Below are 21,141 nucleotides of genomic sequence, written 5' to 3' on the forward strand. Positions count from 1 at the left end.
GGGTTTTGGTACATGCCAACGCAGGGTTGTCGGAACAGCAACAAGAAGGTTTGTTCCAAAATGAACGTAGTTTCCACTCGATAAACTCTACGCTAGCACGTAACTTAGTAAACTTACACGGCCTCCGCCAACTTCAACAAACTTGGAAAATACACACTGCCTCCGCCAACTTCGATAAACTTGCAAATACACACGGCCTCCACCAACTTCAATATTAGGGACTTTAAGCAAACCACAACGGCTACGGCAACGAGAACGTGGAAAAACTATAAATCTAATTGGCAGAACAATAGCCCAGCACGTGCGTTTTCAAACTTTGTACATTTCTTAGCCGTCCTGTGCAAAATAACAACGTAAAAGCACCAAAGTTGTGGGGGGGGGGGGGAGGGGGGGACAGGGGGGTCGGAGTCTTCCGCTTCCCGTGCTTGTGTGCTCCCTTGCCTCCCGACTCCCGCCCTCCATTGTGTTGCTCCCGTCTTCAGGTTAATCAAGAGGATCAGAAACCCAAGTTTAACTTTCAAACAGAGCTAAAAGCTAATATTCTTGTTCATTTCGGCTGGCCTTTGTTTTGGCTGGGGATCATTAGTTCCCGATGAAAGCTACTACTGGTCAGTTTTCTTACTAAATTAAGTTTCACTAACCGGGTTATCACAGTTTGATTGTCGCTTCTGACATCTCGTCATATAGACGAAAGTTTCAGCTCACTATGTGATGTAATAGCTATTGCCAATTCAAAATCAAACGAAAAAATTAAGAAGTAGACGTAACGTTTAGAGTTTGCTTCTTCTGTATTCGTACTTACTTTCCCTTTTTGACGTAATTAGAACTAGTATTCGTAGTTAGTTTTTGAACTGTGGCTACCCTCGAAAGTCAACTCGCATTCGAAGGAGTGTCGTCGTTATTCTCAAGAAAAAGAGAAATTTTAATCCTGGGATCTGGCTTTGAAGTAACAAATCTTCTTGAGATAACAACTTAGTCGCCTTAAAATACACGAAGGGCGAAAAACAATAAATGGGCAATAATAAAAACAATAAAAACAATAAATGGGCGAAGGATTACTTGGATCTGACTAACATGTCATGACAACAACTTGGCGGTAACTAGCACGAGTTCACAAAAAAGGTGGTGTAACCGCTGACCACAAATGCTCATATCCTTACTACGACGCTGCTGTAGTAACATGAACCGTTTTCATTTTGAGCCTTCAGTTTAATTGCTAGTGAAGCACGATTGAACAGTCTTGTTCGACCAATTATGAGATTTGTTCGATGGGTTTTAACCTTTGCGGTTAGAGAAAGTCTTCCATGCTCCAGGGAGGCCGCACTGACTTCTTCCTACTCCAAATTTTGGTTAGAGCCTCTTCTTCCTCAGACTTAAGATAACATTCTTGATTTTCTTCAGTTTCATTTGTTTCTAAATCACATTCCCCTCGGCAGTCTGAAAGGATCTGGCAAAATCTTTCTTCAGTTAGCTCTAAACGACCGTTGAATAATCGTATCGAATCTTCGCCAATTTCACAAATAACGTCACTTTTCTTGCAGTTTGCTTCTTCGCTAGATGTTTCGAAGAGAAAACAGCTTTCATCTATCATGGCAAATGTAGTACCAAAGAAATCATTTGCGTCTATCGCACGCGAAATGAAGATAGAGAAAAAGTTGGATTTGCATTTGATTGCGTAAATTCCAGTATGTTTTAGTTTAGTTTATTGAGATTTTGCACTGAAGAATACAATTTACAAGTAAATACATGAACAGAGACACGCAATAAATAAACAAAAATATAACGGCAGGAGAAAAATACAGGGCGAGCCCCAATTGACATTTGTCCCCTTACAAAATACAAAGAATAGAAAAATATAGGTTACATATGCACTCATCTACTTTGCCTATAGAATAAATTAATTTGCCGACCGACTGCGATACTTAGTTAGGACGGAGTATAAAGCTTGAGCATTTCCATATAAAACCGCTTAACTAAGGCTTTAAAGTTATGTAAAGAGCTCGCTTGCTTAATAATGCTCGGTAAATCGTTCCATAATTTCATTGTGCGAGGAAAGAAAGAGTTTGTAAAATACCGCTGAGTATGAGTAAATAAAGGGCGGATGTTTGCAGGATGATGACGTCGGGTTGCGTAGATATGGTTAGCAGGAAGCAGAAGATGGTCAAAGCTAGCGTTGATAAGACCTGACCTAATTTTGTATAAAATGACAAGATCATGGACTTCTCTTCTGAATTCAAGCGGCAGTAGGCTAAGAGTTTTCAGTCTCGCAGTGCAGCTGGTTTTCCTATCTGGATAGTTTAGTATAAATTTAGTTGCCCGTCGTTGTATATTTTCGATTAGCCTACGATGCTTTGCTGTGTAAGGAGACCATACAGAGGATACGTACTCGACGATTGGGCGAACTAACGCAGTGTACATCATTTTCTTGCTTGAAACGTCAACAATGCCTCTACCGGATACACGCTTTACAAGACCAAGAACTTTGTTACACTTGGCACATATCTCTTCGTTGTGCGTCGTCCATGAAAGTGGAGTAGTGACCGTCACGCCTAAATCCTTGGTGTCAGGAGGTGAGTCCAAGGTCTGGCCGTCTAAATGGTATGTATGCTTCTCTCTTTGGCGCGAGGTTCTCTTTGAAAGGTGTAGAACTTTACATTTGTTTGTGCTGAAACACATTCCGTTGTCGTCACACCAAGTTTTGGAGTTGTCCAAGTCAGCTTGCAGCAGGGAGGCACATCTATTGGAAACAATAGGGCGATATAGCTTGCTATCGTCCGCAAAGAGGCTAAGTTTACTTCCGTGGGTAATGGAGCAAGACATGTCATTAATGAAGACCAGAAATAGAAGCGGACCCAGGATGGAGCCCTGGGGTACTCCTGATGTGACCGGGAGCCAGTCTGAGGATATGCCGTCAACAACAACTCGTTGGTATCCGTCAGAAAGATAGCTTGAGAACAACAACAAAACTGGACCGGATATACCAAGGAGCTCAAGCTTCGAGAGGAGTAGCCTGTGTGGAACCTTATCAAATGCCTTTGACAGGTCAAGATGGATTACGTCCACTTCTTGGCCATTGGCTAGTTTGTCTAAAATATCGTGATACATCTCAAGTAGTTGCGTTTCTGTGGATTTTCCTGGCTGGAAGTTTCCTGCTGGAGTTGGTGAAGAAAAGACGATAAATGAGGGTAGCAGTGATTAAACACGCATCGTTCCATAACTTTGGAGACAATACATAAAAGAGAAATTGGCCTGTAGTTCTCCGCTAGGGTAGGATCGCCCTTTTTATAAATGGGTACAATGTTCGCGCGCTTCGAATTTGCTGGAAAAGAGCCCCTAGACAGCGACATGTTAAAGAGCCTGCATAATGAAGGGGCCATTTCAGCAGCAGTATGTTTTAGGAGTGAACCGGGGATGTCATCTGGTCCACCTGCCTTACTTGGATCAATATTCGACAAAGCCTCCATCACTTCAGTAACTGTAAGCATAACAGAGTCCAATTTCGTGCAGTCATTGACGCCATAGGGTGCCTCGTGACTGATGAGTGGAGAGTCGGGAGCTGGACTAAATACAGAATAGAAGAATTTGTTACGCAAGTTCGCTTTGTCGCGGCTATCCGTTATGAAGCTTCGACCATCGCGGAGAACACTGAGGGACAGCTTATCCAATGTACGCGATTTGACATACGACCAGAACCTCTTAGGGTTTTCGAAGATGCTAGTTTTTAGTTTCTCTGCAAGATCTTTCTTCTTTTCCAAGATCCTAGCTTTCACGGACCTTCGAATGCCATTGTATTTAGCCTTGTTTGACGACGAATTAGTTTGCGCAAGCTTTTTCCTGGCGGTGTCTTTCTTTTTTAACAAAGAAAGGAGCTCATTATCAATCCACGGTGGGTCAAGCACATTGCGAGGTTTACACTTCGGGACGTGATCATTAACAGCAGAAAGAAAATGATCACACCAATTGGACAAAGAGGCATTGACATCGTTCGAAACAAAGCACATATCCCATGGGATGCACTCAAGTGTTTGTTTAAGACTACACCAGTCTGCTCGCTTAAAATTGTAAACAGAGCGCATAATTTTGGGCCTTTTCGGGATTTTAAGTTCAAGTTGGAAATTTATAACTTTGTGGTCTGTAGCGATTATGTCATCAAAGCCATGGATAAGACGAAGCTTTGTCGGTGTTGTTGTTAGGAAAAGGTCGAGTATGTTAGGCCCCTTTGTGGGAAAATCGATCAGCTGCCATACGTATCTATAACCGCAGTTCAAAATATATGAACTTCATAGATCCATCATATCTGATTCATCATCACGAGTTTATTACGAATCAACTTAACGGCCTGCTCCCAGTTGGCTTGTTGGCTCAATTGGTAGAGCGCTGCACTAGTATCGCAGAGGTCAGTGGTTCGAATCCCGTACAGGCCTGATTTTTTTCAGGTCTGATTTTCGCTATTGCATAAATAGCGCTCCCTACTGCGAGGATCGTGCATCATACGTGTCTTTGATAATTTTAGTAAAATAATTATGCATTGTGTCACTTGAAGTAGCGGTTCCAGTAGACCAGTCGATGTTAGGTAGGTTGAAGTCACCGAGGATCATAACTTCATCAAAGTTTGCTTTGGATGCTAAACGCAAAGTTTTTTTGAAATCCTTGAGATAATTTAGGTCTGTGTCGGGAGGTCTGTAGGAGACAATAACAAGGGTTTTTCTTCTCTTGTTCGGGCGCAATTTGCACGCCAAGATTTCAGCGTTCCCTTCCAGGTCAGATCTACGGAGGCAGATTATATTGTTTCTCACTGCCAGGAATATACCGCCACCGACTCGCGTCTCTCTGTCCCGTCTGTGGATGGTGAACTCAGAGGTTGGGAGAATTTCACTGTTCATGATGTGGGGTTTTAGCCACGACTCAACACAAAAAATCAGGTCTCTTCGCATAGCGAGGGCTTGAAACTCATCTATTTTGTTGACTATACTTCTTGAATTTAGGTACAGACCACTAATGTTTGTTGGCGGGCCATGGTTGGAAAAAATGTCTCCAGAGAGTAACAGGAGGCCAACTAGATGTTTTCCATTTGAGCCTGTGAAGTCCCGAGTCGATCGGCGACAAAATAAACTTTGTCCAGAAATTGGCTTTTCGTTGTGAGTAGCCTTGGTCAAATTCCACAGTTGAAAATAAAGATCCTTGGAATGCAATTTGTTGTAATGGTGTCCGACAGAAACAAGTAAAAGCTTGGTAATTATGAACAGGAAAGCGCTCAAGAAATAGGACCGCTTGAACGCCATGTTATGCTAATTGCACAGTCTTGAAACGCCGGCGCCAGTCTAAAAAACTCACCAAATTCGCTAAGTATGGACATCTAAAAGCTTTTCTTCCAAAAATGTGATGACTGATACGTCTTGTGATCATACCCAGGCAAGGGCAGGGGCTCTACTTTGCTTCTATAGTTAGTACCTGATGAATCACTTTCTTTGTTGGAGATTTTCGACAACTACAACTTACCAGAAACTGTACATGTCATGCTCTCTCATGACCAATGAGGCAATGACGTAATCAATTTGAAGGGATTCACAAATTTACCGGAAGTAATGCTGTTTTTCCAGCCCGGGTACAAATTTACGTTTTCTTGCCTCCGAAAATGTTTTTAAGCATTGATAGATGTTAACTGGAAATTTCAAAACCTTGTTAGATAAGTGTTTATGACTGAGTAATACCCAGTAATAAACAACAAACTATCGCCTTATTCATTTCTGCTCCCTGTTCCCGCCCTGATTAGATACCGCTTCCCGCCCCTTGTTCTCCCGCTTCCCTCCCTCTCCCACCCCTTGTTCTCCCGGGTTCCCGCCCCCCCCCCTGTCCCCCTCCACAAAATTTGCGTCGTCTGCGAAGCGAAACCGCGGCGGCGAATCATTTTAATTTACATTTGGAACTCAACGCTACTTTTATGCGTTATGTCGAGTTTGAGGTCTGGCGCCCTATGAGACGGTAAACACATGCAGCCATTTTCGAAATTCTAACTAAGAGTAAAAATCTTTTAATCGACGTCTTCCGTGGCGTTGCCGTCCTGACCGCTTAAAGTCCCTAATGCCAAATCCAACAAACACTGCCTCGTCACGCTTGACTGAACAAGACTGATCTTGACCAACTCTCTTCGCTTGTGAAAACTAATTAATCTTCGCTTAACCTATCGTACTTATATACTTACTCGATAAAATCCTACAACTCTCTAAAAAAGGTCTAATTATTAACTTTCTAAAAAAGGTCTAATTATAGCAACATTAAAAAATCTAAATCTAAATCTAAATATCGTTATGTCGGCAAAATCGTTTAGGACATCACGCCAACTCTAAGATAATAATAAGTGAAGCTATACTAAATATACAACACTATTAAAAGCTATTGAAAATTATTAAAAACTAGTTAAAACTACCGATAAAATAAATTTAAGTTAGTTTGCTTTTAAAAATACGGAGGGATTGGCTGGAAACAGTTTCTTTTGGAAGTTTGTTCCATTCAGTTATTGTCCTGGGAAAAAAAGAAAATCTAAAAATATCTGTATGTCCTTTCGGTACAATAAATTTAAAATCATGGCTTCCTCGGGTTCTCCTTTCTTTGTTTGTTATCAAATAACCCCCCCCCCCCCCCTCAATCCCCATCTAGGAGGCCGTGGCACATCTTGTACATAGTGGAGAGCCTTGCATGTCTCCTCATTGTTTCAAGTGTGTCCCACCGTAGATCTTGCAGCATTTCCGTCACGCTCGTTGTTCGGTCGTAATTTCCAGTGACAAAGCGGGCTGCTTTCCGCTGTACCCTTTCTAGAGCGGCTCTATCTTTCTGGTAATGTGGGTCCCTTGCGCTACAGGCATACTGGAGTTTTGGCCTCACAAGTGTCATATACACGGTTTCTTTCACTGACTTTGGACTGCTTATGTATACATATAATGTATATTTAATATGCCGCTTTTAGAAACGATTACATAATATACTAAAATAAACAAGCCATGACCTTTCGCGAAGCCTCCAGAAGGTCATGCATGTCACGCAACACTATTTTTAGTAACAATAAATGTAGTACATTTCAAGCCGGAGGATTTCTCAACCGATCGGTGCTCTCATATCTTCCAGTACAGCCGGCGATTTGAGAGAACCGGTGCAATTTTTGTATTTTGACAACAATGGCCTTTTTAAAATTTGACAAGAACTGCGTGCATCAATTGCCACAACAACACCAGTTTGAGAATTCCCGCTCGAAAGATCTCAGATGATGTGCTGATTACAAAATTTATGGGAAAGATTTCCATAAAACCCCATACATTAATATCATGCATTCCAATTCATAGCGACTGAATATAAAGGTTTCTTTGCAACACTGTATGCATAATTAATGTATGGGTTAGATGGAAATCGTGCCAATATTCATGTTTTTGTTTATGTCCAACCATATCAAACAAATTGCAAGTTGTTTGCTTCAAAACTTTGTAAGTCTTACATAAGAGAAATAAGAGCGATATTGATGTAAGATTCGAGAACCGGGTGTACGAGAGATTTACCAACCCTACCCCTCACAGTTTTGTGACGTTGAGCAGCACTACCAAATTTGGGATAGGGCTACCAAATAAGGTGGTGAGCACGTACGTGTGGGAAAAAGCGAATACGGGGTCGAGCAAAAATAACAAGGAGGTTGTGAGAGCGCGAGTTTACGGAAAGTTTTTCTATCGAATTTAGTGAGAGTTTCGTGAATTAGAATGAAGCGGAATAATTCAGGAAACCGTGTTATTGTGAGTTCTGTGGGCTGTTTTATTGTTCGGCTCACCGGCTTGAGAAGATGACGGTATCCCGCTTACGTTTGCGGTCTCTAAAGTCGGCAAAAAATCATGTAACGTACCACTTTCCGCAGATTCGAGACCTCTCAAACGACTTTTTAACATTCTGTCCCTTTCCTGTTTTTGGTGTCTAGTGCTTTAGCACGAAGACACCTATTGAAGAGTGCAAAAAATTTCGAAAAATAATTCATACACCATAAATTTTGACGTCATACCAGTAAGGCCACAGTTAAGTATACATTTTGTGATGGCTAACACGACGGGGAAAGAAAATGTTAACCAAAAAAAGTGTGAGAAATCGATTTATAATCGCGAGAAGTCGGAAACGAAGAAACGACGACGAATCCCATTCAAGAAAAAAAAACAGAGCGAGGAATAGTCGGGACCAATGAAAATCGGAAACGACATCAAGTCGAGGAAGACATGATGTTAGCTTTGGACGTTGTACGTTGTCAAACCCACACTTGGACGGTGAACTAGGCATAAGTGAAGCGGTCTTTTTTTCTAACTTTATAATGAATTTCCTCCGAATGCGCATTTCAGTATTCCACAGTTTTCGAAGTTGGAACAAATTTGGCTAAATTAAAGGCGTTGAAAGATGCCTTCGAGTATTCGATGACTGCTGTCTTCGTCGCCACCAACATCAAAGGCAGCGCCTCATTTCCAATCGGAAAAAAATCCAGGTTGTCCTTATGGAAAATGCCGAACAACCTAACCCTTGGCTTTGGTTGCCTAAGGAGGACTTGGTTGTCCTCTAAATGTTGTATGATTTTCGGTTTTAAATTTTGTGCTTTGAGGCCGTGAAATTATAAATGTAATCTACATTCGATTCACAGCGGCGTGAAACAGTGGATCTGATATAAAACTGCAGGATGCCTTCTAGTTTAAAAAACACAACGCTTTCACTTACTAGTAATGTTAATAAAAATATTCCTTTGTATTTTCTGGAGCGGCCTAGTAATTTTCTAAATCCCAGCACCCGCAAATCACACAACCCAAAACAGCTAAATTTAAAACTATTCCAAGACAAGTTGCGTCTCGGTAACGAAAGGGGTGTCAAATCTGTTCGCTCAAAAATTACAAAAGTAAAAATTTCCGACTAGAGATTGAAAATATGCAAGAAAGTCGACTTATATTTTTTTCAAAATTCGACTTCATCCAAGATGAAGCCAAGAAATGCATTCCAAAGCGCCAAGAAATCGAAAACTTCGAAGTCATGCTAGGTCTGCATGCGTAATTAATTAGGTATGGGTTAGAAGACAACATGTCAATCTTATCGGGGATTACTGAACGAAACGAAAAATGTTCAATTAATACATTACCTTTGATTTCCCTAGTTTTTAAGAATTGTCGGGGATTCCATCGATCTGAAGAGAGCTATTTAGAGCTATTTTTGTCTCATCCTGTTGAGCATCACGATGTAATTCATGAACTGTACTGTAACTTTTCTCCTGGGTGGTCTGGCGGTTTTTTTCTCGAGCAACCAAACCTTTGCTAGGATTTTCCTGAAAAAATTCTTGTTTTTCAGTATGTGTCTTTATGATGAATTTCTCTTTTATATTACGTTGTCATAAAGCGTTTCGACAATCTTGAAGTGGCTTTTGGTGATTGTTTATTTCTTTCCTTTCAATTTACAGTAATCTGCTGTGATCTACGCACCAACAGAGGTTAACAGAGCCAAGAAATTGGGGAAGTTATATCTTGAAGTAGATGCTTACTGATGTGTGATAGCAAACACAATACTTTCCAGATCACATAGAAACAGGAATAATGGAAAGTTTTAACATCCAGAACTTGTTGTTGCTACATTTTCTTCTTTTTCAGGTTTTAGCAAAAAAAACTATCGTGAAATCCAAATGAAACAGAAACAGAAATTTCGACAGTCATTTTTATCATCCAAAAATTATTTTTGTTATACATTCTTATTTTTCAACCTTGAAAAAAGGAATAATGAGAAATTCTTTTCTATCATCCAGGAGTTGTTGTGGTTATATATTTTCTTTTTAAACCTCTTACATTATAACATTGTCGAAGTTCATGTTTCAGTTTTTTAATACTTGTTGCAGCTCAATGAGCATATTGAGAAAACCTCAAAGCGCAACCTTTAGTGACAAATGAATCATAAGATTGTTTTCAACCAAACAAAAAAGGTTAAGGAGAACTATATCTGTAATTTTGAATAGCCAAATAAACTTACAGTTTCATTGGTGGATTGTAATTGTTCATGTTCTTATTAGATACATTACATCTGGGCAGTACTCCTTTACCTATTGGGTACACTCCAAGTTTTAAGTTCATTACATCTGAGGTTAGCACATTATGTTCATGTTGATGTTAAATTTTGATTGAAATCCTGGGGATCATTATGCAAGCAAGTAACCAGCTCCTATGAGACCTGGTACATAGTTGATTTTCAAAATTACTGCTGTTAACTGAATCAGTGAGGAAAGTAATGGTTGTTGATAGAAAAACAGTTAGTTTACTATAACATATTAACACGTTATGTTCATATTAAGGTCTGACAGGCAAAGAGTTGAATTTGATAAAGAATACAATTATTTCTGAAAAAAAAAATGCTCATTTCATGGTGAACTTCCTTTACGGAACACTTTCATCGGGACCTGCGGTACTTCAGTTAAAACATATTGGACCTACTCTCTACAGAACTCTCTTCAAGTATACGAATTGAAATACGTGTATCAACCATTCACATTAGTGTAAGTAGGTAGATCATATTCCCGCACTAGAAGCATGTACGCTTTGCGGACCTATCTTTTTCGATGCGCTAATGGCTCGTTTGAATTTGGCCCTTCTATGTTGTCCTCCCTGTCCTCCATCTTACCGCTTTGAGTTGCAATTTCGAATTGAATCGCCACGTATTCCGGAATATAATTAAATTCCGAGTCATCGGAGAAGAAGCTTTCGTCAGAACAACAATAAATATCGGACATAAAAACTATCACCGAAATAGCCAGGGAAATTACTGATCACAAAGCCCAATTGTTTGCATGATAAGAACACATGGTGACGTAGCGGCCAGACATTTTATCTACAGATTATAGAGCTTGATAAAAAGTTCAAAAACGGTAAAATACCGCTAATGTTGCTAAAACATGTTCTAGAGTCATTATATTTAGATGTAAAATAATAAAAAAATAATTGTCATTGGGACTTTAAGGTGGCCACGAATAAGAAGAAGTACATGTACTGCTAAACATCTACACAGCCCGGCTCCGCGGCAGAGGTCGTTTCAAATTTTTTGTGAAAGAAAAAATGTTCTGCGGGAAATAAAAAGTTTCTTTCCAATGAATATTTATCTGCAAAGCTTTATATAACTTAGGACTGAGTTTAGCTCGTTATCATCACAGCCTGCAAATCCTGAACAACCTTACTTCAGCACTGAAGTATTCCTTTGGTAAAGTCAGACATTTCTTACTTTCTGATTGGTTTCTGTGCATTCCGATACCGGGCTTCCCAAGAAGACCTCAAACCTAGTTAAGTTATTTAGTTCTGTGTAAACAGCTTCTCTAATAACTGTGGTTTAGTTACCAAACCTCGGTAAGCGGTAACCTTGGTAAACCTCTCTCGTGAAAACACAGCATCAGACGACCAGGCCCCCGTTGTACATGCAGCAGCCTTCATAAGCACAAGAAAATTAAAAGAAACATTTTCCTTCATTCTTGTTCTTGCGCACATGATTATTTCATAAGTGGGAACTGCAGTGAATGAACACAAGCATAAGTTCAATGATATGTTAAATAAGGACATGGTTGGTATAAGCAGGATAGTGCTCGCTGATTGCCTGAAAGTCTTTCGCTTATGTTTATGCTTATCCTTATGCCAACCAAGTCCTCACTAGACGGCATAAGCATAAAAAGAACGCAACCTTTTGATAATCTTATGCATATATGTTTATCCTTATGTGCGAGCGTCCCATCCAGCACATAAGTTTTATATGCATATCCCTATGCTTACATCGCATGTAAATACCGAGCTTAATATTTGAACAATTAAAGTTTTGACCAGTTCACTTTTTCAATACTAAGATGCTGAGACTACTTTCTCGTAGGTTACTTTTAAATAGCTTTTTATGGCTCGATCCGTTTGGCAGGGACTAAAGTTTATTTAGCTTTCCTTACCTCTGGGTATTTCACAAATGTAAGCTCTTTTGATCCAGTTTGGGAGATCACTAAACAGCCCTTTCTTTGTTGGGGGGTAATCCTTTGACATCACCGCTTTATTTCCATCACCAGAAGGCTCGCCATGGGTCGTTTGCCATTTCTCTATTGTCAGGGGGCTATCATTCACCCACTTCCAGACTCCACCCACTTTATTCAGGCCAATGTGCCATTCGTTAGGCTGCCCAATGCAACGCTTTTGAAGTTCATCATTGAGGAAGCTCCATTCGGCTTCGGTCTCAATGGAAACCAGGTCACCTCCCTTTCCTTGGCAGGTTTCTCGGTTAGCGGTCCATGTTCCAGGTGATTCCGCATCAGAAATAATGTAACAGGAACTTTGGAAGCAGGGATTGGGTCCCACTCCTATGAATAGAAAGTATGTTTTTCAGTAAACATCGAGTTGAGATGGATGGGTTGTGTTTATTTTACACACCAAGCACAGCAGGAAGCAGATATTTAACTCATTGCTTACATCGTCTAGTTGCATTTTTGGCGTACAGTCGACATACTTAACTCCACTGACCCCTCAAGGGAACAAAACAAATGGTCAAGTTATTAAGTGAATCAAATTTGGAAATGAAATGGTGCGTTGTTGACGTGTTTCTTTCTTGGCCAAACGGTGAGCGTTTAAGCATGTTGGTTGCAGGAATGATTAACTGGAGTAACCGAGAAAATATTTTCGTAGGTGAAAGGATTTGCAATAGATATAATTATAAGGTCCTTGAAAATCAGCAGTTTTATTCTAACTTGAGATATTTGAGGTGTGGGATATCTAAGAGTATCAATCATTATAAACAGGGACCAGTAATGAGACGAGAATCATTTTTAATTACCCCGGCTACTGGTTTGCGGTTAATGAACCAAAAAACATAAGTAATTATAGGGGTAACTCAATTTGATTTTAACTGACACATGCAGAACAAACGCAAGATGACTTTTAGTTATCTGTTGTAGGAACCCGTTGTTATATGTTGTTAGGAACCCGTTGTAATTTGATTTTTTTTTTCCAAGTGGATGCCCTGTAAAAAGTTTTGTTATTCCTTACACATGATTACTGCTCAGCGAGAAGAAGCGAATTACGACTCAGAAAAGATCTCATAATGTCTGGTGACTACCGTATTTTTTTCCTCATTATTGACTGCTTACCATGAGCAATGTCTTGAAAATAAAACAATACCAATCCCAAGGTAGCCATGAAGAAAACGTTCGCCATGCCTTCTATCAGAGCTTGTGCAATAAAATATGTCTTAGAAATATTTCTGCTTCTTACGACGTACGTGTATGTGGACTTCAAAGCTTATGTTGTAGACTTGAAAACGTTCCTCTGCGTCTAACGATATATGCATGTGTAGTCACATGCATAATTTAACGAATTTTAACTTATTCAAATTAAGCGTGGGGTCGTGTGAAAAGACCTCACTCGGTCAACCTATTGCAAAGAAGCTAGAAATTATATTCAGGGCATAGATATGCATAATCAACTTAGTCAGCTGTGGTAAACTGTTGTGCCGTAAAAGATACAGACCTCTCTATGATTTTTAGCCTCACTTTTCACATTGTCCCTCAAGCGCATTCCGCGCTTTAGGATATTCCGTCATTCTGTGTCTTACGATATTCCACCATTGCGCCGATCCCCCGCCCCTCCGTGCCTTTGATTATCCCAAGGTATCGTTTTTCTCATCTTTGCTCGCTTCGCGAATTTAGCGGCTGTTTTCGGGATAGATTGATGATTCAAACAGTAAAATGCTCTCCTTCAAAGAAAAAATTTCCCCAAGGCTTTTGTGATGTGCAGTTTTGATTTAAATTATGCGTCGATGGATGCCACTGAGAAATTATTGGAAATATGATGACGTGTTCAGCCACAAAAGGAATACTGATCGATTTCTGGAAAACCAATCATTCAGACCTCATTTTCGTAGATCAGTCAGTAGAAAGGGAAACAACGGTAATGATAGTGTATAATGAACTTTGCAGTTCCTTAAGAACAATTTAATAGAAGAAAGTGTTTATTATAAGTACTGATTTTACTTACCTTTAGCAAATACTTTTGTTTATAGCAAGATGGAAGCCGAAGCTAATATGATACATAACTTAACCATGGCGTACTTTTTGAAATTGGTTTCGTCCTCTCAACTCGTTTCTCAGTCGACTGATGGTTCTGTAACAAATACACATGAGCCGATGATTTAAATTGTTAATGGCGAATTTAGCTTTGAAAATGGCGCAATGCATGAACCTGTTACCCGATAGAAATAAAGCTCATTGAGGGCACAGGCACCCACGACAGTTTCAAGAAAGCCACCTTCACCAAACCAAATAAACTCAACATCGACCAACAAAAGAATTCTTGGGGAGCTAGTATAATTAATAGATATGACGTTCTTTCAACCTGGAGACGTTCAATAAACAATTACAAAAGAAAGGACAGTATAGCATTTCCGGAATGATCATGTTTTCTTTCTCAACAGCGTTTAATGTGGTCAGTTCTCGGTATCTTACCCATCAACTCTTTTACCCAGGTTGAATTATGGTCGTTAAGTATTATGACAGGTACGTGTACCAACCACATGAAAATACTGCGTGGCTGGTTATTTAGTTTCCATATCAGTAAAAGAAGTCAAAAAATGTATGTTTACGATACCATTAAAAATTGGTTAAAAAGGGAAACATTATGTGGATTATAGACGATAAAAAAAAGCTCATGATGAAAATGTAATGCATTGTTTTATGTTATCTTTCGAACCTTCCACTAAAAGTCCATTTATCATTTTAATCTCGATATAGTACTCGAATGAAGCCAGGAGATATCGATAAGATGTATAAGTTCCTCTTCTCCTCCAATCCTTTTTCCTTAAGTTACGTCTGATCTTGAGTAAAATGAATAAAGTTTGGAAAAGGGAAGGATCCACTGGCTGAAGTGGATGAATTACCATGCGATATGAATTGAGAAACGATGCAATATCCTTAAAGAGCCTGTTTGGGCCAGTTACATCAAGTTAAGGTCAGTCCGTGGAATCATATCCCTGTTTTGGCTTAACGAAAACATCGCTGCATGGCTGAAATATTATATGGAGATTAAATAACACTAACGAGGTGTTGGCTTCGACTTCGCCTAAATTTTGTGAAAAAACAACTAAGACCACCACCGACGAAAAAAAACTGAAAAAATTTATCTCAGATATTACTGACACCGGAAGATAAAACCAGTAATGATTTATGAGGTTTAACTTAGCTGATAAAAGTATTTTGCTCATAGTTTCTATTCGAACGAAATCAGTTAACCTTAGTTATACTCTGATTTGAGTTAATTGATGTCCGTGTGTTAGTGATTCTAAGATTTCAAAATGACATCCTTATCATTATATGTTAGCTCTAACGTCTACGTTATGTGTACAAAAAGTATAAATTTTCCTTTAAATTATAACTCGAGAACAAAAAATTGCTTGATAGGGAAAATGTGTTCAATAAAAAAAACTATTGCTAATTTGCATGAAAACAGACACGTTGATAAACCGAATAGAAGGTGAACATAAAATCCATCTTTGTACAAAAAATAACCACATCTCTGTCTCATTTAATACTTCTTTGAAAAATCAAGTTTACCGAGTGTCTAGTTTTTTAGGGGACGCGTTCTAAATCAGTTGATAATTTCACATTCTGCTGATCAATACAAAGACACGACTTACACTCACAAAAGTACATCAAGGAATTATGTTTATTTCCCCTGCAACAGGCCTAGACCAAGAGATTATAATCTCCTGGCATAGAGTTAAAAATATCGATTACAAGAAAAAAAAACCTTGAAATGTACCCTGTTGATATCACCTGTTGCACTAGTGACAAGTTAATGATCTCATACAGCAATTTAAACAACTTGTGCACCGAACCGAGAGACGTGGTGATGGGGGTAGAGTTCATCCTCTTGAGCTCTTTATCATAGTTTGATCATTGCATCATCCGCTGGTGGGTTTACTCTCTGAAAGCCACGTGTAAGCATATACTTATTTGGGGTCCTTGCGGAAAGGCAAAGGTTTTCTTACCTGACCCGGATATCTACAATTATTGGTATTCAGCCATGGCCCATTTTTCCTCTGCCATTGTCTTGAGTTTCGTCTTCCTTTGCCTTGGAATGCTTAGCCAAGGTAGCTAAGAAGTTTATAAAAACTAATTGATGGGATAGCATTTTTTCAGAATTTTAACCAAAGTCTAAACTATTTTTGTGACGACAGGGAAGAGAGATCGTTTAGACATTATGAATGAGTCTGGAGAGGATACTCCTTCAGGTAAAGTAGAATCCAAACAGTTCGATACAAAGGAAATGGGAGAAGGATTATAGGACAATCACCTCTTTGCCTACTTATCGATCTTTCTGTCTACTTGTCGATTTTTTCGGAAATATTTGTATCTTTATTTGTATATTTAGGAGAAGACGGCTTTATTGTGACATTACTAATATTTTACTAATAAGTTACTAATAAGTATTACTAATAAGTATTGCGGTGGATGGAACACGTACTCTATAGACTGCTATTTAACTCAGTTCTGCTAACTCGCGGTTTCAGGGCCGTTCGAGAATGAAAATGAGGTTAAAAATAAATTGTTCTCACCTACTTTAATAAAGTTCTTATAATAAGATCTTTTTAAATAAGATATTTTTAAAACAAAAACTTAACATAGAAATGGAAAAACTCTTCCTCAAAACCTTTTAAGATAACAGATGATATCCAGTTATTGACTCAATAATATAATCTGCTTAGAAGTAAGCTAACCATGAAGTATCAAGCCGAGTAACAAGTTTGCAGATTCTTTACGCGACCTATTCAAAATATTCATTATGTCACTTGTAAGCAGAAAACTGTCTGGTATATGGGCATATATAGATAATCAGTTAATTCCCCTTAAACCAAACTTCTGGGCTCACGTTGGACACAAGTCTAACACGAAAACCATGGGGCGATACATCCCAACAGTTTTAGCGGTTTTCATATCCTTTTGTTTTCTGGGAATTACTAAAGGTATGCGGGACTGAAAATTTTCTAGGTCAGTTGTAGTTCGTAGACTTGTTAAACTGTGCACCTAGCATGCTACTTTGTTCAAAATTTATACATTGGCGTCATATAAGAATACTCTAAAAATTGAAATGGATTCTAAGTTGTTTTTGAATTGAATGAATACTAAAACCATTTGAATGGCAAAGTAAGAGTTGCAAACTCAGACAAACTGTTTTGAAGCATTGTATGCAATTAATGAGATGCAATGAATCACAGTGTTTTGGAATTCAAGGTAGTCCAAGTCTAAGTATTTTTAAAAATTGTTTTACATTTCTTATTAGCTCAGAAGCATTTCTACCAGTAGCAGCCTCTTTGCCAATAGGAAAAAAATAAATATCCTCACGCAGCTCTTGAACACTCCTCTAGTTCTTGATTAATATTGCGTTCATTCATTTCGTTATAAAAGCTTTCCAAAATAGTTTTCAAAATTTCATTTTTAACGGGTTTGTAAATTAGGAGAAATCGAAATAGTTGAATGTCTTCTGCCAGTTTTTGCTACTCCGTCAACGGCATTCTCCGAAAATTACGATCTTTGTAAATCCGTTCCACACATATTTTTTTTCTTCACGGGATCAAAGCGAGCAAGATTGCCGCCCTCGAGTGGCCAATCATACACATAATTCGCTACATCCTGCTCACGGACGCTTCAAGATTAAGAATGGTTTTAGTAAAATCTGAATCATTAGATGACGCAATTCAAGAGTTTTCATTGGCTTAGCCATCATTGGTTATGAGCCATTATATCATGCTCTACAAATATTGAAAGTGTACGCACGCTTCATAATTGAACCGAAGCTAAAATTTATCTATCTATACGCTGTGGCGTTTTTAATTAAACAGTTATTATCTCAATTCAACGCGCGCTCGTGCAAAAATTGTTTAATAATGGTCTTACTAAGATCACCGTGAATGGACGCCATTCTCAACAGTCCCTATAGGACAGCTGTGTCATTAAGCGTTTGTTACGTTGTTTGGTTCAAAACTAACAAAATTTTCTTTAAGCCTACGTTGTCTAATACTCCAGTTGGACTGAATTAAGAAGACACTTGAAGTCAGCTATCATAACAAGCTGCTCAGCTGGAGTACATATTTCTTAAAAAGAATAAGTTGTCCGATCGAAGATTGAGCTCGTCTGCCGCAGGGTTCAAACCTAAAAAAAAAATTATAATAACAATAGGCCATTTTACAGTTGTGTACTTTGTTGCCAAGCCTTTGATTCAGAGTGAGGCTGAAGGTGACCTTGTTGTGATAGAGACCTGTATCTACTTAGCATGATAACAAAGTGATTTACATTTGAAAGGCAGCAAGGTTTGTATCATAACAAGGTCACCCCTAGCCTCACTCCCGTTCAAAGGCTTGGCAACCAAGCACACAACTGTAAAATGGACTATTTGTGTTGGCGCGTGTTAAGGAGGAAACTAGTTACAGAGCGTACCATGCCTAGCAAGAGGCTCCAAGGATTGGTTCAGTCAATTCTACTCACAGAAAATTTACTTCTCCCAATTCTTCAGTCTGATTACTTACTCTGAGTATTTCAGGTCACCTGACTGACAACTCCATAGAGAAAGATCCTCTATTGAATATCGCTGGACATGTGTGGACATGCTAGCCAACTAATCTTGGAGGATTTAACATCTGTTGTCAGAAAAATGACCCAAACACTTTCATAGGAGTCTCATAAAAGAACAACAACGTGCTTAATGATTCCAATCAAACAAATAACCTTGGCCTGCCGAAGCCAAAACTAGAGCTTTAGTGTGAGCCCAAGACAAGATCAGAAGACACACTAAGCACGTCCACTGAAGGAAGTTAGATAAAACAGTAACAATCAGGAAACTCATCGCGATAGCCGAAACCCAAATAAGTTCAGACGAACTAAACGCTAAATATGAACAAAAATTACCAAATGATACTTGGCTAATTTAAACATTATATCGGCTTCAAAATGGTTCAATGAACATATTTCATTTCTATCAGGTGAAAGGGCATTTGAGCGCACCGTAAATGGAAATGGTCCTGCAAGTAGCATACCTCCAGGTATTTCTTTACTCTACTAAGATTTAAGTCAAGAATTACAAAGAGGGAGGACAAATTGCTATGATGATTTATCTTATATTAGGCGAAGATGGTTTCATCGTAACTCTAGAGGTATTTTCTGGCGTTCCTGATCCACAATGGACGATTGGACAGGACGACCCAAAGTTCAGTGAAGTAAAAAGGCTTTTCAGAGCTGCAAACAAATACCAAATAGAGGAGGCACCAGCAAAGCTTGGATATGAGGGATTTGTAGTACAGGAGGTGAAGAAGGGGCAGTATGAGCCATCGGTATTGATTGTGGGTCCCGAAACAGAGGAACTACAACTTCTCCTACTCAAAACTGGCCCTTCCGATAAAGTTCCGACAAAACTGAACGAACTCGTGGAGAAAGAAATTAAGAGTAAAAATGTCAAACCAACGAAACGAAGTCGAATGAAACGCTACGCGCCACGGTATCAACCCGAAAAATGGAACAACCCTAAGCCACTAGTGTCTCTTAACAATTGTTACAACTACGCAACCACAATTATGACCAACACCTTTGCACAGCCCGGGAAACAGAGTGGATTGTCGTTTCCGTTCCCATTTAACGGAGAGGACGTAAAGAGATTAGCAGAGGCCGATGGTTGTGTTTTCACGCCTGCTAAAAAACACATGTGCGCTCCTTCAGGTGATGAACACTTGGCGGCACTTTTTGTTTCCACCGGTAAGTACTTCAAAACACTCCTAATATAGTATTGAAAATAACATTGTGAGATACGAAATGTGACTACCATCTACAGGGCTTGAATATAAGTTTACGCAGCTTACGAGGTTTCTCAAAACTATTGGTTATGGGCGCTACTGGTGTACAAGGGGGGGTCCAGTCGGTATTCTGTGTAGAGAGAGACACTGACTTTTTTCAGGAGCCTCAGTATAACAGACCAACGACTCTAGCCAATTCAAACTCTAGCTCTTCCGGATTTAATTACGCCTCCCAAACACTCTTAGTTCCATCGCAGCCTTTCTTTAGACTATCACAAAACACTCCCCCATGGGCGTTGCGTGACTTCACAAACAACGGCGGCGTAGGAGACTAAACACCCTATGCATGATTCATATTTTTTTTTTTTACGAGTTTTTTCAATTATTATGAACGTCATTGCTTATTATTTCCTTTAGCAAGGGATCTTGAAGATTACCACTGGTACCGATTGGACAACAATGGTTACTGGTCTCACAAACCAGGCGTAACTCCTGCCACTGACCTTGACGGGAATGATGACAAGATCCGTGATCCAAGAAACGCGGCCAATGGTCTCATACCCTATGAATTTGTTTGTTTCATGAAAATTAACAGGAACACTCTAAAAATCGCTTGAGTTTAAAACGTATCAGCCAATAGATCTGATCAAATCACACAGGTGTAACTCAAACTTAAAATTTTAATGATTAACCCTGAAAAGAAGTAAATAAAATGACTGTTTGAAAACGCGAAAACTCCTTTGTCAATTCAATGTTGTCTGTCACCGCTTATTCTTTGTCAGCTCATCACTGTTTATTTGGGTGTTTAAGAAAACTGGAAAAGAGTCGCTACGAAAACAATTTTGATTGATTACTTACTCGTTATAATTTTGACAAGGGATCGTAAGCTCAAAAATGTTCTCCAGCCTCTCTAGTTTTTCGCCGCCCGCAACCAAGCCATGTGAATACTATTAAATTTTCCTCTTAAAATTAAAATTTGCGAAACCGGCTATTTCTTGAGGATATCTTTACTTTATGGTCGTAAATTTTTGCCACTTTTGTAACGTTCTGTCCATAAACAATTCAAACAACTAGAGATTTTAAGCTGCCCTATCTTCTTGAAATCAGCTCTACTGAGCACCTTTTCAACACTATGACCATGGGTTGGCACCTCTTCAAAACTATCCAGGGTAATGAGTTGATCACCTCAGTGAAAGCTTACAATAAAAACATTCCACGGGATCAGCTTTCCAAACTGTATAAGAGTGTGATTTGCGTCGGGTTTGCTTTAAAATGAAATGAAAGATTCACTAGTGGCACAAGAAGATTTCA

General features: G+C 39.1%; 2 protein-coding genes across 3 annotated transcripts; one reads left to right on the plus strand and one right to left on the minus strand.

Moving 5' to 3' along the window:
• Positions 1-10,769: 10,769 nt before the first annotated feature.
• LOC148716427 (C-type lectin domain family 4 member E-like) lies at positions 10,770-13,292 on the minus strand. The gene is made up of 3 exons (XM_088746109.1): positions 13,145-13,292; positions 11,960-12,361; positions 10,770-11,536 (listed from the first exon to the last, which is right to left on the minus strand). The coding sequence occupies exons 1-3, from the start codon at positions 13,209-13,211 to the stop codon at positions 11,325-11,327; spliced, it is 681 nt and encodes a 226-aa protein (XP_088602235.1). The 5' UTR covers positions 13,212-13,292; the 3' UTR covers positions 10,770-11,324.
• Positions 13,293-15,992: 2,700 nt separating this feature from the next.
• LOC148716428 (uncharacterized) lies at positions 15,993-20,582 on the plus strand. Of its 2 annotated transcripts, XM_088744237.1 has the most exons (5): positions 15,993-16,140; positions 16,228-16,281; positions 19,027-19,086; positions 19,169-19,792; positions 20,248-20,582. In XM_088744237.1, the coding sequence occupies exons 1-5, from the start codon at positions 16,074-16,076 to the stop codon at positions 20,445-20,447; spliced, it is 1,005 nt and encodes a 334-aa protein (XP_088600363.1). In that variant the 5' UTR covers positions 15,993-16,073; the 3' UTR covers positions 20,448-20,582. The 2 variants fall into 2 exon arrangements, with proteins under 2 accessions (XP_088600363.1, XP_088600364.1); XM_088744238.1 differs by lacking the exons at positions 15,993-16,140; positions 16,228-16,281 and adding an exon at positions 16,938-17,013.
• Positions 20,583-21,141: the final 559 nt, after the last annotated feature.

Source organism: Stylophora pistillata, chromosome 14 (assembly GCF_964205215.1).
Source record: "Stylophora pistillata chromosome 14, jaStyPist1.2, whole genome shotgun sequence".
Taxonomy (NCBI): Eukaryota; Metazoa; Cnidaria; class Anthozoa; order Scleractinia; family Pocilloporidae; genus Stylophora; species Stylophora pistillata.

What these genes read in the sequence shown, in the direction of transcription:
- LOC148716428 (XM_088744237.1), top strand. Translation starts at nt 16,074, where the DNA reads ATGGCCCATTTTTCCTCTGCCATTGTCTTGAGTTTCGTCTTCCTTTGC. An exon ending in CCTTGGAATGCTTAGCCAAG is followed by an intron (nt 16,141 to 16,227) that starts GTAGCTAAGAAG and finishes TTGTGACGACAG; the next exon opens with GGAAGAGAGATCGTTTAGAC. An exon ending in TGGAGAGGATACTCCTTCAG is followed by an intron (nt 16,282 to 19,026) that starts GTAAAGTAGAAT and finishes CATTTCTATCAG; the next exon opens with GTGAAAGGGCATTTGAGCGC.
- LOC148716427 (XM_088746109.1), bottom strand. Translation starts at nt 13,211, where the DNA reads ATGGCGAACGTTTTCTTCATGGCTACCTTGGGATTGGTATTGTTTTAT. An exon ending in TTTTCAAGACATTGCTCATG is followed by an intron (nt 12,362 to 13,144) that starts GTAAGCAGTCAA and finishes TTCTATTCATAG; the next exon opens with GAGTGGGACCCAATCCCTGC. An exon ending in CATTTGTGAAATACCCAGAG is followed by an intron (nt 11,537 to 11,959) that starts GTAAGGAAAGCT and finishes CATTCACTGCAG; the next exon opens with TTCCCACTTATGAAATAATC.